General features: G+C 41.2%; 2 protein-coding genes across 2 annotated transcripts in view; one reads left to right on the top strand and one right to left on the bottom strand.

Annotated features, from left to right (window-relative positions):
- Positions 1-14,872, top strand: part of IQGAP2 (IQ motif containing GTPase activating protein 2) — a 269,366-nt gene that overhangs the window by 183,646 nt on the left and 70,848 nt on the right. Inside the window, exon 13 of the mRNA XM_079786601.1 lies at positions 2,393-2,556. Within this exon, the coding sequence (XP_079642727.1) occupies positions 2,393-2,556 (164 nt within the window). The remainder of the gene's footprint in view (positions 1-2,392; positions 2,557-14,872) is intronic.
- On the bottom strand, positions 7,034-14,716 carry F2RL2 (coagulation factor II thrombin receptor like 2). The gene is made up of 2 exons (XM_079786613.1): positions 14,179-14,716; positions 7,034-10,113 (listed from the first exon to the last, which is right to left on the bottom strand). Exons 1-2 carry the CDS (start codon positions 14,240-14,242, stop codon positions 9,047-9,049), a joined length of 1,131 nt encoding a protein of 376 aa, XP_079642739.1. The 5' UTR covers positions 14,243-14,716; the 3' UTR covers positions 7,034-9,046.

Raw genomic sequence — 14,872 nt, 5'->3', positions numbered from 1 at the left:
ACATTTTCCTCACCCCAAAAAGAAGCTTCATACCCATTAACATCCCCTCCTCCCACCCCCTAATCCACTACTCTTCTTTGTTTCTCTGGATTTTCCTGTTCTTGACATTTCATATAAATAAAATCATGTAATATGTGGCCTTTTGTGTCTGTTTCTTTTCACTTAGCCTAATGTTTTCAAGGTCCATCTATGTTGTATCACATTTCAGTATACTTAATATTCCTTCCTAGGTTAAATAATATTTCGTTCTATGGGTAGACATTTTGTTTATTCATTCATCAGTTGATGGATATTTGGGTTGTTTCTACTTTTAGCTGTTATGACTACTCCTTCTGTAAATATTCATGTATAAGCTTTTGTGTGAACATATGGTTTCCATTCCCTTGAGTACATACCAAGAAGTGGAACTGCCAGATCATATGGTGTTCTGTGTTTAATATGTTAAGGAACTGCCTGTTTCCCAAGGTGACTGTATCATTTTCCATTTCCACCAGCAATGTATGTTCCAGTTTCACCAGATCCTCACTCACCTGTTATCGTTTGTGGGTATGAAGTGGTATCTCATTGGGATTGGGTTTTGCTTTTTCCTAATAACTAATGATATTGAGCATCTTTTCATGTGCTTATTAGCCATTTGTGTACCATTTTTAAAGAAATGTATATTCAAGTCCTTTACCCATTTTAAATTGGGTTTTCTTTTTTACTTTTGAATAGTAAGAGACATACTTGCATAGAAGGTATATAAGTCCTTAATCAGATACAGGACTTGTAAGTAGTTTCTCCCATTCTGTAGGTTGTCTTCATTTTGTTTGATGGTGTCCTTTAAAGCACAAAAGCTTTAAGTTTTATAACATCCCATGCATTTTCTTTTGTTGTTTGTGGTTTTGGTGTCATAGCTAAGAAGTAGTGCCTAATTCAAGGCCACAAAGACTTATTCCTATGTTTTCTTCCAAGAGTTTTATAGTTCACTAGAGGCTAGGCGCACAAAATTTGTGCATGGGGGTGGGGTATACTTCAGCCCGGCCTGCACCCTCACGTAATCCAGGACTGCTGGCTCCTAACCGCTCACCAGCCTGCCTGCCTGATTGCCCCTAACCCCTCTGCCTGCCTGCCTGATCTCCCTTAACCACTCTGCCTGCCTGACTGATCACCCCTAACCACCTCTGCCTCGGCCCCCGCCACGGTGGCTTCATCCCAAAGGTTGTTCGGCTGTCTGGTCTAATTAGCATATTATGCTTTTATTATTATAGATGCTTTTACTTCTAGGTCTGTGATCCATTTGAGTTATTTCTTATGCATGGAATAATATAGGAAATTTATTTTCATTCTAATTCATGTGGTTATCCAGTTGTCCCTGGGCCATTTGTTATAAAACTATTATTTACCTGTTGAATTGTCTTGGCATCCTTGTCAAAAATCAATTGACCATAACTGTAAGGGTTTATTTCTGAATTTTAAATTCTATTCCATTGATCTGTATAGCTATCCTTACCCTAGTACAATGCAGTGTTAACTGTAGCTTTAGTAGTAAATTTCAAAATTGGGAAGAGTCCTTCAACTTTGTTCTTTTTCTTTCTTTCTTTTTTCCTTTTTTCAAATTTTTTATAGTTTAGATACACTAATCTATATATTATTGATTTCAGAGAGGGAGAAATATCAATGATGAGAGAGAATCACTGATCGGCAGCCTCCTGCATACCCCACCCTGGGGATCTAGCCTGCAACCCTGGCATGTGCCCTTGACCAGAATCAAACCTGGGACCCTTCAGTCTGCAGGCCGGTGCTCTATCCACTGAGCCAAACCAGCTAGGGCAACTTTGTTCTTTTTTCAACATTGCATTTTATTATTCTTGATTTATTCCATTTCCATATGAGTTTTAGAATCAGCTTGGCAATGTCTGTCTAAAACAAATAGGCTGCTGGGATTTTGTTAGGTGTTGCATTGAATCTGTAAATCCATTTGAGGAGTGTTTCCATCTGAACAATATTAAGTCTTTAGAGCCATGAACGTGAGATGATTTTTCCATTTATTAAGTCATCTTTATTTTTTTTCAATGATCTTTCATACCTTATGCTTCTTTTGTTAAATTTATTCTTATTTATTCTTTTTGTAATTATACTGTATTTGTAATTAGAATCTATTATATATGGACTTTTCCCTTACTGTTGTTTTAGATTGCATATTGCAAATATATAGGGATACATTGGATTTTTGTACACTGATCTTATCTCTCACAGTCTTAGCTGTACTTGTTTATTAGCTCTTACAGTTTTGTGTGTGTGTGTGGATTCCCCACCCCACCCCCCTTCCTAACTCCATCTTTGCAATTGCTGATTCTAGAGAACTTACAAAGTACTGTGGTTTAAGAGGAAAACTTCATTCGTTTTCCAGGAGTTGTGGCTGTGGGGTGTATCAATGAAGCTATTGATGAAGGAGATCCTTTAAAGACACTAGAAAGTCTGCAGTTACCTACAGCTAAGATTAGAGATGTGGACCCCGACCATGCCCAGCACTACCAGGATGTTTTATACCACGCCAAATCACAGAAACTGAAGGTAAGTCTCAGTAAGTTCATTTCCTTCACATTTACAGACTAGATAAGGGAAAAGGTGGAAGGGAGGATTTTTTTTAACCCATCTTTTCCTAAAGCTTATATGAGCCTCTTGTTCCAGCAATTGCCTGTGAATCAAAATGGAAGTAATAGAGCTGTCATTTTCCTGGCGTCAAACATTAGGGGGAAGCCAGCTCCAGAGCTGATGACTGCTTCCACTCTTTTCCTAAAAACTCAGTCGTGAGTGAGCTTTTGTTCAGAGTCCCAAGTTCTTGGATATTTTCTGAGCACGTGCTGTGTGCATAGTGCGGTATATAACATCTGGTACAGGCAAGGGGATCCAAGGAACACGTGACACCATTTGAATGTTCTCTGTCCTTATCCTCGATGCTGAAAAATTGATTGAGGCAGTGGTCATGCTTTGATAGAATAAGTAATAGTCGAGATAGGCATGTGGCAAAGCGTCAAAATGAGGAGTACACGGGGTGACTCAGAGATGGTTGGGATTGTTGCGGATTAGAATCCTAAGAGCAGTTGCAGTGGAGATAGAACAGAAGCTGTGCCTGAAAGGTAAGGAAGAGTTGGTTAGGTGGGTGGAAAGCAGGATGATTTAGGGAGGAACCAGCATGGTTTGTTCTGGACATAGGACACTGACCTGGCCAGAGTCCCCATAAAGAGCAGACGGTTTCTCTGAATGTGGAGCTTGTACTGGTATTATAAGGAGTCAGACAGATACTGGCCACCATTAGAAGGGTACTGGGCTGAGTGGTGAGCCTTGTATGACCTGTCACCTGAGAGTGGAAGTGATGCTGCCTGGGTGCTAGCCACTCATACCTTTCATGTCCCCGTGTATTAGCCAACCCAAAAGAGGTGAGCATCTCCTCTATATGAGACTTTGGAACCAGGAACTGCCTTATCTGAGATGGGAAATACATCCTTGGTTAGAGCAAACATTTATTCATCACCTGATATTTGCTGGGCATGATATTAGATATTAGATACTTTGTGCATATTCTCACATAATCCTCATAACAGCTCTCTGAACTATGATTATCATCATCTTATAGAAAATGAAGCTAAGACCAAGTTGTCCAGTGTTACCCCCAAAAAGTAATTATTTCTGGAACTATACCCCAGTCTGTGTGACTCAGAAACATATATTAAGGCAGGATGTTTATTGCAGCATTGTTTGTAATAGCAAAAGACAAAAAACAACAACAAACTAAAATGTCCATCAGGAGGGGCTGGTTAAATTGCAGTGTATCTATACAGTGAAATACAAAGAAAAAAATGAATGGTTCTATATTGGACAATCCATATATATATATATATATATATATATATATATATATATGCCTAAGCGACCATTGCAACCGAACGGACGACCAAACAGGCTGTGTGGGGCGACCAGGCCGGCAGGGGCGTTAGTGAGGGGCGACCAAATGACCAAGCAGCAGGCTGCATAGGGTGACCAGGCCCTTGCGGGGGGGGGGGGGGGGCAGTGAGGGGCGACCAGGCCAGCAGAGGGGGCAGTGAGGGGTGACCAGGCCAGCGGGGGAGGGCAGTTGGGGGTGACCAGGCCAGCATGGGGGGCAGTTTGGGGCAACCAGGCCAGCGGGAAGGGCAGTAAGGGGTGATCAGGCAGGCAGGCAGGTGAGCAGTTAGGAGCCAGTGGTCCCGGATTGTGAGAGGAATGTCCGACTGCCGGGGATCAGGCCTAAACCGGCAGTTGGACATCCCTCGAGGGCTCCCGGATTGGAGAGGGTGCAGGCTGGGCTGAGGGGACACCCCCCCCCCGGGGGCATGAAATTCATGCCCCGGGCCTCTAGTATTTAATATGTGTGTTAAGTGTTTGTATGCTTCCACATAGATACACAAATGGCAAACACACCCATATACAGTATATGTGGGCTTATATGTGCGTAGAATATTCCTGAAAGAAGACAGCATCTGGAAGATGAACCAGATAGAAAGTTTGATACTTCCTTTTTCTCTCTTCTTGTACTGTTTGGACTTTTGAGTTTTTTACAGAGTGCATGTATTACTTACTCAATGTTTCTAAACTTTCAAAATACAAGGTAAACAACTCACAAAGGGCCAGTTCCCCCAGTAACTTAGTCTAGTTTCTAGAACAGGACTGCTCCAGTTCAGGTGCTCCCTTCAAATTAACTAACTTTGTCTCAAAGCATTAGAAATGTTTTGGCATCATGTAGTCTCCAGCAGCATACAGAAGTGTTTGCCTCTGGAAGAGCATTGAGTGACTAGAGAAGAGGAAGAAACATTTCCTAATCTTTTAAATTTTGTACTATGCATTTGTGCAAAATAAATATTTAATAAATCAAAATTCACTAAAAGTAGAAAAAAATAAAACAGTCTAAACCCTGTTCACTCCTCATTAAAGGTGAAGAAAACTGTTCCCTAGGGTGGGGCCTTCTGTGCTGTTTGCCCTCGGATTGGCACGGCGGCAGCAGGTGCTGTACAGGTGCCCTTACGTGGATCTTCATTTGAGCCTCACAGCAACTGTGGGGGATGGGCGCTGTCTTCTTACCTGATGTGAATGAACCTGAGGCCTGGGTTGAATGCCAGGCCAGGGAGTGAGAGAATGAGACGCAGATCCTCGTGTTCCCACATCTCAGGGGAGGAGAGTAGACCCTGTCAACTAGGAAGAGTGAGCTGCCACCTGCTGTTGCCACTGATGTAGCTGTGGCCCTGGCACCGGGCACACTTACCGGGATTTTAAGATACAAGTTGTTTGCTTTGGACAAAAGGCACCATTCAAATCTTGGTTTTGCCAAAAATGAACTAGGGATTTTAGTCAAGTGACCAAAATTCTCTCTGCTTCAGTCTACACATGTAGTACCTGTCTTACAGGGTGATAAGGTAATGCCCTGCCCGCAGCCACTTGGGGGTTTATCCTGGAGGTGAGCCTGACTCCACAAACGTTTCATAGCGTTTCATAGGCTGGCGGTGGAGGGACCCCCCCACCCCCCCCCAACCCCGCAGAACATTCCCTTGTGAAGGTTCTGAATCAAGGCAGAACCACATAGCACCCCTCCAGAGCACCCCAAAGCCTTCCCTGAGTGATTATGAGGTGCCAGCTCTCTGTTGGGCATCCTTCCTCAGTGTGAAAGCAGTGGCTTTAACAGTGTGATTAGAGCATTAAGTATGAGCCTAGAGAGCTGGGTTCTAGCTCAGGCATTAAAGTACTCTGGCCAATAAAATTAGGGGCTTGAACTGTATTGGAACAGCTAACAGACTTAAAAACAATTCTACGCAATGAATCCTATTTGGTTAAATTCCTATTTTTTTCAACGTTTTTCTTTCTCTGCCCATTAGTTTTGAAACTTTCTTTTATCAGCCTGATCTCTTTCCCAGTTCTGGGGCGGGGGCGGCGGCGGGGGGGATCTGGTTCTGTTTATTTGGTGGGGTGTCTGCATTTCTTTTCTTTTTTAAAAATATATATTTTTATTGATTTCAGAGAGGAAGAGAGAGGGAGATAGAGATAGAAGCATCAATGATGAGAGAGAATCATTGCTCAGCTGCCTCCTGCACACCCCCTACTGAGGATCGAGTCTGCAACCTGGGCATGTGCCCTTGGCTGAAATCGAACCCAGGACCCTTTAGTCTGCAGGCCAACGCTCTATCCATTGAGCCAAGCCAGCTAGAGCTGCATTTCTTTTTTAACCTCTGTTGTTTTGATAGCTAATAGTTTCCAGTTGTGTTTTATGGTGGTATTTCTGTGCCTTGCCTTCCCAAGGTCCAAACATGGAAAATAATAGAAGGAAATATATTACTTGTATTGTCAGTATAAAATGAAGCTTGTAAAATATATAGTGTTAAAGGTCTCAATGATAACATCTTCAAAGAATGGATGCTAAGTTATATCAAAAATAAAGGACAGTGATGTAAGTTGGTGAGGATTACTTGGCCATATAAAATATCCTTATATGGTAAATACTACTTGGGCCTTGGTAATAGTATTTCAAGTATAACCTTGTGTAGGCACCAAATTCTTTTTGTCTCTTGGGGAAAGTCTGGGTAAAGGGCATGTTGGCATACACTTAGCAGAGAACACACTTTGTTCACCAGGGGCAGTGAATTTTGATCTATTTTTAAATTGAAGGCTTTGCTTGAGAACATATGAATTATATCCCCACCAAAAGTTCTGTTTTGCTACGTGTAGTTTATTGCATAAATATTAAGTGTGCTTTTTTAACAAGTGAATATTGTTTCATGTTCTCCATAGATAAAACTGTATTGCAGTTGATGACTTTATTTGCAAAAACTAGTTCCATACATTTACCTTTTTGTCATCTTGAAACTTATTTTAGATTTGTTTGTCTTTCTTGCTTTAGTATTTACCTGATTTTTGTTCTTCACATAACCGCACACATGCTGTAAAGGGTCTTTATGGGCATGTGTGGGTGTTTTTTTAACTTACGTCCAATGAAATAGGAAACTCTGCACATTAAAAATCATGCATTTAAAATTTTTTATTGTTTTGATGCTCACTACAGGTATATTGGTCAATGCACATCCTTACAAAGACTTGAAAATTCATGTCAGCAATCTTTCATGCCCTTAACTACTGATATACTACCTTCTGTCTAATCCCTAAACTAAGGGAAATATAGTCATTTACCTCCAGGAAGATGCTGGGCATTTATAACAAAATATCCTTTTCCCATTAAAAACTATGTTTAAGCCACAAAAGTAATGGAGGCATTTTAAACTTCTCTATGACTTTGAGTATATTCGTAGCTTAGTTTCCTGATTTTTTTTATATGTCCAACTAAAAATGGTGTTGTCCCTTGTCATACAGAATACCTTGCTTTCTCTGTTGGAATTTAATGGACTTTTCATGCTGCTAAGATGCTTTGGGATTTTATTCTTTCATTCATTCAGCCACATGACAATGTAAAGCATGGAGCTGGGCCCCACAGACCCTAGAAAAGCTTGAGCCTGGGGTTGCCATAAAAAAGCACAAAGAAGGGACAGAACAAGCCCTTCTCTACTATACTAATACATGGTGCTTAAGTGTTTATGGAATTAATATTTGTATATAAATGAACTATATATAAGTACCATAATAAAAATACAATAAAATGCTTTGAAAGTTCAGATTAGAAAAATGAACTTCAGGGAAGAATGGTCCTTTGAGGCTTTAACAGATGGAAAGAATTAAGGCAAACATGTTAGAAATAGCTTTCCAGTTAGAGACAGAGGCAAAAAGAGGAGAAATCACATCACAGCAAAGCAAGAAGCTTCACTAGTGTCTACATCACAGGCAAGGTTTATTGGGAAGTAAAATTAGCAAGTTAGCCCTGAATGCCAAACTAAAGATTAATCATTTATTCTAAAACAGTGGAGAGTCCATGGAGGTTTTCTAACTCTGTGTGTGTGTGTGTGTGTGTGTGTGTGTGTGTTGGTTAGACAATCATATTTTACATAGTGTTCCCCCTGATATTTCCAGTACCCCAACTGGCACCATACATAGTTATTGCAACATTATTGTCTATATTTCCTATGCTGTACTTTACATCCCTGTGACCATTCTGTAACTACCAACTTGTGGTTCTTAGTTCCTTCACCTCTTTCTCCCAGTGCCCCAATGCCCCCTTGCTTCTGGCAACCACCAATTCTCTCTGTGTATCTATGAGTCCATTTCAATTCTGTTTGCTTATTTTGTTCTTTAGATTCCACATATAAGTGAAATCATATGATATTTGTCTTTCTCTGGCTTATTTCTCTGAGTCTAATACCCTCTAGGTCCATGCTGCACAAACGGTATGATTTCACTATTTTATATGGCCAAGTAATATTCCATTGTATATATGTACCACAGCTTTTTTAATCTAATTATCTATTGAGGGGCACTTGGGTTGCTTTCATAGCTTGCTTATCATAAATAATGCTGCAGTGAGCTTGGGGTGAGGGGAGGGTTGAGTGAAGTATTCAAACTGATATTTGAGGAAGAAACATCTGGCAGTGGCCTGGTGAAGTGGAGGACAGGCTGGCTGGGAAGAGAATGGTTGGAAGGCAAAGATGGGACTAAGATAATGGATCCTAGTAAGAGATATTACAAAGGTAGAATCAGCTAATGAGGCAGCCCCCAGCATGAAAGTGGAAGAAGGCAGAAAAATAAAAAATGATGCCAGATACCAAAATCTGAGATACTAGCTTCTCTCCATGCTTTTATCATTGTCCCTTGTCCCATTCTCCTTCAATTCATCTAGAGTAGAAAGCTCATAGAAGTAGGGAAGATGGAGCGATAAAGAGCTTAAAGTGCCCGTCAGGTAAATGTATATCCACTGCCATAAAGAGAGTGGTGATATCTTTTCTCCTGCATTGATGTTCTTAAAATACTGATAGTGTTGTTTTTGAAGCACTGTATCTTAGGAGCTTCTAAAGGGAGCTAGAGAATGGAGCTCCTTGCACTTAACGCACATGTGGTCCCAAGCATGTGTGTTTTCACAGATCGCTTCCCTTGTTCTCTAAGGTGATTTCACTATTGTAAGATAAGCTGTGGACTGATCTGTGATTTTTGACATGAGAAAATAAAGGAATGGATCTAAGCAGCTATTCAGACTACCAAGGCACAAAGCTATGAGATAGATAAAGTATAAGCCGTCGGTGTTGTAGTAGTAGTTGGCATGGTGAATAATAAGTATAATATTGCTGGGAGCAAAGCAAATGGTAAAAATCACAAGAATGAGGAGACTCGTCTTCACATACCACAACCACCTTTGATCATATGCATTAAGAGTCCGAATGATGACTGTGTAGCAGTAGATAATGACCACAAATGGAATTAAGAATCCAAAGAATGCCAAGGAGATGAAGTAGTAGAGTTGGAAGAGAGATGAAGACTCGCATGCGTTGTGGACATCATGGCAGGTGGTGATGTCCCTGTGGACAAGATAATACTCTTGCTTCAGAATGAAAAATGGCAGCATGTACAAGAAAACTGTTGCCCACACCAATCCACATGTTACCAAGGCATAGGTGCGCTTGGGCAGCCTCCGGTAAGTAAAAGGATGGGCAATGGCTAGATAGCGGCTGATGCTGATGCAGGCGAGGATCAGAATGGAGCAGTACATGTTGCCATAAAAGATGACTGTGGTGGCCCGGCACATGACCTCTCCAAATACCCAGTTGTTTCCATTGAGATGGTAAGCTATTTTAAAGGGCAGTGTGGCACAGAAGAGAAAGTCTGCAGTGGCCAGGTTGATATAGAAGGTGGTCGTACAGATGGATCTGGTCCTGAAGAAGAGCATCCACAAGGTCACAGCGTTGGCTGGCACACCCACTGCGAACACCAGGATGTAGATGGCAGGTATCAGTTTGGTACTTAAGGAGCTGCTCAGATACCCCATGGTAGCATTATTCACATGGAGATTTGAAACACTTTCTTCAGGGCACTTTATTTTTACAGTTGTGCTTCCTGTCCAGCCTTCGATGGCAGAAAGGGGGAACTCTTCAAAAACATCTGTGGGAGCTCCACGAAAGGTCCTAATAGAAAGTGTTGGCTCTGCCAAGTCATCTGCATCATTTTCCATACCTGTAATTAAAAAGAAGTATTAACTTACGATATTTTGCTGAGCCATATCTATGGTTCAGAAGACATAAAATACAATGTGTGTAGGGTCATTTGTGTTTTTTATTTAAACATGTTTTTATTGACTTCAGAGAGAAAGGGAGAGATAGAGACAGAACCATCAACGATGAGAGAGAATCATTGATTAGCTGCCTCCTGCATGCCCCAAAAGGGGATCAAGCCCGCAACCCGGGCATGTGTCCTGACTGGGAATTGAACTGTGACCTCCTGATTCATAGGTCGACACTCAAACACTGAGCCAGGCGGGTCATTTTTATTTTTTTTAAATCACTGTAGATCAGGCATCAAAGGTTTATCATATGCCTAGCACCATGCTAGCCAATGCGGGAGCAAAAAGTAGATGTAAGGAATTTATAATATTTTTAGAGGGAACAAAATAGCACATCAGACCATTGTAGACCAATGTCATATAATTATAAACTATATAAGCATCTAGACAGTAGTTGACAGTTGTTTGAGTAAAATGTCAATGAAAAGATGAATGTAAACAAAGATAAGCAAGGTTCATAAAGAGATGGAATTTAATAGAGGCATAAGCTTCTGTAGATTATGAATGGGCAGAGGCATAGTATAGGCTGTCATGGAATCTAGGAATGTCAGATAAGTTAATTCAGCAAATGTTTATTGCCTATTTTACTGCATAAAGTTTCAAATAAACTCCCTGTCTTCAACTCTCAGATAAGGGAGAAAAGTTACACAAAAATGTAACTTATACTAATAAAGTTCATCTGAGAGATGAAGTTGAAAGATTAGGTTACAGCCACATCTGTGAAGGGCCCCTAAACTGTCCTAAGGAATCGTGTGCCCATTGATAGATGCTGGAATTGTACACATAAAATAATTATGCACAGAGGGATGACCATTGTAGTAGATGGCATAGTGGCACCCCAAAGATTCCACCTGCTGATGCCTGGAGACTGTGAATGTGTTACCTCACATGGCAAAAGGGACTGCAGGTGTGATTAAGGATCTTGAGATGGGGAGGTATCCTGGATTGTCCAGGTGGCCCAATGTAATCATAAGAGTCCTTAAAATAAGGAGGCAAGAGGGTCAAAGTCAGATATTTGAAGACGCTATGCTTCTCGCTTTGAAGATGGAAAGAATCATGAACCAAGGAATGCAAGCAGCTTCTAGAAAAAGGCAAGAAAACAGATTCTTTTCTAGAGCCTCCAGAATGAACACCTTGACTTTAGGACTTGTGACCTCCAGAAATATAAGATAATAAATGTTTTTCTTAAACCACTGATTTGTGATGATCTGTTATAGAAGCAATTGGAAACTAATATAACCATGGTTTGACTTGTGTTTGAGATGACCTTGTTGACAGTGTAGAGAAGAACTGAAAATGAATAGGTAAGAAATTGGAAGCAAGGGGGGCAGTGTCAGAGTCTAGTGCACTCATTTAACCTCAAGATGGTGAGTTACAGGACTAGAGCAATGGCAGTGGAAAGGTGAAATGAACACATGAGACTGTGATGGAGACTCAGTGGGACTTGGCATCTAACTGGGCGTGGAGGCGGTGGGGGAGGGGCAGGAGGCAAAGGTGACTTGGAGGAGGAGGATGCTCCAAAGGACAGGGGACAGCACAAAGAGAAGCGAAGATCTCGGTGTTGAGTATTCCTGGGTTTGAGTTGCTGCTGGGATATGAGAGTGTAAACTGTCCCAGGACAGGTAGAAAGCCTTAGGTGTGGAGTCCTCAATTTCAAGAATCCAAATGATAGGTACGGATGTTTTAGTCCGCATAGAGGCTGTGGTTTAATTTAGTAGGAGTGGCTGAACAGCCTAATGAGAGATGTGAGAAGAAAAAAAAAGAACACATCCAAATGTCAGATTTTTAAGGGGACAGGAGACGAAGGAAGAAAAATCAGAAGATGAAATCGATGTGATGATCTGAGAAGTTGGAAATAGGGGGTGGGGGGAAGCATAAAAACACGACCACATACTATAAATATTTGGCATTACATGTCCTGTTGATATTACTAATTCTTGAAAGTGCAGTTTCAAATACAAAATAAACCTCAGTACTCAGACCTGTTTATCGTTATATACTTTTCCCATAAATTAATATTTGACATGTATAGAAAGTAGATTCTCTCAAATTTGTTACCTGAGGCAAACTTGTATGCTGAATTTAAACTTCCTACTTGCCAATTTTAAATGCTATTTCTCTGCCAGTTCCTTTTCATGTGACCTCTGAATTCCTATGTGTTGAATACTTGAGGTTAGTGTTCAGTAACCTGGTTCTCATTCAGAGCCATTTCTCTTCCTGTTTTCACCTCTACCATTAGCCCCAGGTGAAATGGAAGCCTCCCTCACAACCCTGAGATTGCACAAACTGAGTTAATCCGGTGTGTCACTCAAAGGGAGAATTTTGCCTGAACAAACAGGGGCAGGGAGGTGCTCGGTGCTATTTAGGGGACAGTAGATTAAAGAAAAGAAAAGAAAAAATAAGTGGGAAGTGACGGTGGTTTGTGCCTGTTTAGAGGTGAACTGTGAGGCAGGTTGAGGCACGTGGTATGACACTTGAGTTTAGCCACACAAATCCTTTTGCTCAGCTTGCATTTCGGGAAATTTTTGTACCTGACATCCCCCAAATAGAATGTGCCTTTCCAGATAAGCATGAAGCTGGTAAATGGTGGCTGAAGAATATGTTGTACGAGTTGTTTCCCTGCAGGATCTGATAAGAGAGCTTTTGAAACCAAATGTTTGTCAGTTTTCAGAAAATTCCAGTGATTGAGCAAGACATCACGCCAAAAAAAACATGCTAAACACTGACTCTGACCGTCTGGATTCCATTTTCCATGAGAATTTCAGCTGATCTGATTCAGCTTGAACAGGTCTTATGTGGTTTTCCTTAAGAACAGTACTCACTGTAAAAAGAAATTTTAATTGACTTTAGAGAGAAAGAGGGAGAGAGATTGATCTGTTTATTCCACTTGTTGATGCATTCATTGGTTGATTCTTGCACGTGCCCTGACTGGGGATCGAACCCACAACCTTGACATATTGGGAGGACCTTCTAACCAACTGAGCTACTCAGCCAGGGCCAAATTTTATTTTTTTAATTTTCTGAATTCTTTATACAGGTTTCCATTTAACAAAATGCTTCTAAAATGTTTGCCAACCCGGGAAAAGGCCTGAAAGAGGCACTGGTCCAAAGGGAGTGCACTTGAGCCCCGTCCCGTTTCTCCCCCACCCGATTGAAGAAAGTAAACTCACTGCCTTTTACTTTGTCCCATTTGAGTTCTTCCCCCCTTTTCACTTCCTCCAAACCCCACCGGCATCTTGAAGGAACCTCCACAAGCCTCATTTCTTTTAGGGTTCCACTGCATTTTGGTTCATCCACTCCCAGAAATAGCATTCACTTAATCCTATTCATAAACCCCACATGTGCTACCATCCGCTGATTCTTAGGGCTCTCCTACAGCCACCTCAGTGATTCCAGCTGTGAATTTTAGCAACATTCCTTAATAGAGGTCTGGAGTTTTTATTTAATTTTGGGTTTCCCCCCTCTCGTTGTTTCTCTGCCCAGCTCTCCCGCTCCTAACAATGTTGACAATATTGTGACCTAATGGTAAGAGTTGTAGATGCAGATCTATCCCAAGCTGGTGTTGAATAAAATAGGAAAACATTAAGAGTTGAGTAATAGTATTCGGGAGATTTCATTTGTAAAATTTACAAATCATATATGAGGGCAGGGAAAACTATAACTCTCAGGTACCACTGAAAGTAAAAAACGGTATCTTATTAAGAAACACTAATTTATTAGCCTTGTTGATTATTGAAAGCAGACCACTTGATCTCTGAGAATATTCTTTTTTTTTCCCCCCTTTATGCCTCACCAGAAAGTATACACATAGGATTTTTAAAAATCTCTTTTAAAAGTGCTATCTTTGCTGAATCGGAGGAGATGCTTAGAAAATCAAAAACCTCTCACAAAGGAGATTCACTGTTGAATTAATTGTAGAGACCAGGACCCCCACCGGACCCCGTAAGAAAAGGGCTTACCACTCTGACAGAACGTGGGTGACAGAAGCATGGCTCCAGCAGCTGCAAAGATGAGAGCTTTCATTTTGACCCCTGCGTCCTGTTTCCCAAATGTATAAAGTTAGGGAGCACGGTTTCACCCCAGTTCCATGTGGTAACAGCAAATGGGAGCCGAGCTCTGTGCACTGTGCTCCTGTGCTCCGCAGGCAGGAACTTCAGGGAGGGGGGTGACGGCACTCAGGTTTCAGTGTGTGTGACTCAGAGGGAGCCTTGGAGCACGTGACCCTTAACTCTTACCCGCCCCTGGCAGTCCATTCGGAGCGGGTGCTGTAAATTCCTCCCACATGCTTATGTGCGTTGAAGGAATGCAGAGAGTGTACTGTCCTTGACAGAAGTAAGCTGAAAATACAGGCTGAGCAGCAGTTAGTGCTCACGCTGTCCCGTATCTCATTTTATCCATTTTAAAAATGGGCTTCCATTTAAAAAGGCGATTTCTACTTAATAATTAGCTTTCAGAAATGATCCTTTTCTTTATCCTCCCAGCTATTTCAAATCTTAATTCTGAAACTCATTATATAATTACAAATTGAATACACTATGGAAAGCAAGTATTTTTTATGAAGTTAAAATGGACGAAGTGCCGGTTACTCTGAAAATTCTTCATCATGTCACAATGATCCGAATGTGTCATCAGTGGTTGCCCAGAACTTTTGCC

Source organism: Cnephaeus nilssonii (genome assembly GCF_951640355.1).
Source record: "Cnephaeus nilssonii genome assembly, chromosome: 2".
Classification (NCBI taxonomy): Eukaryota; Metazoa; Chordata; class Mammalia; order Chiroptera; family Vespertilionidae; genus Cnephaeus; species Cnephaeus nilssonii.
Note: the sequence above shows the minus strand (reverse complement) of the source record. Positions and strands in the feature narration are given on the sequence as shown.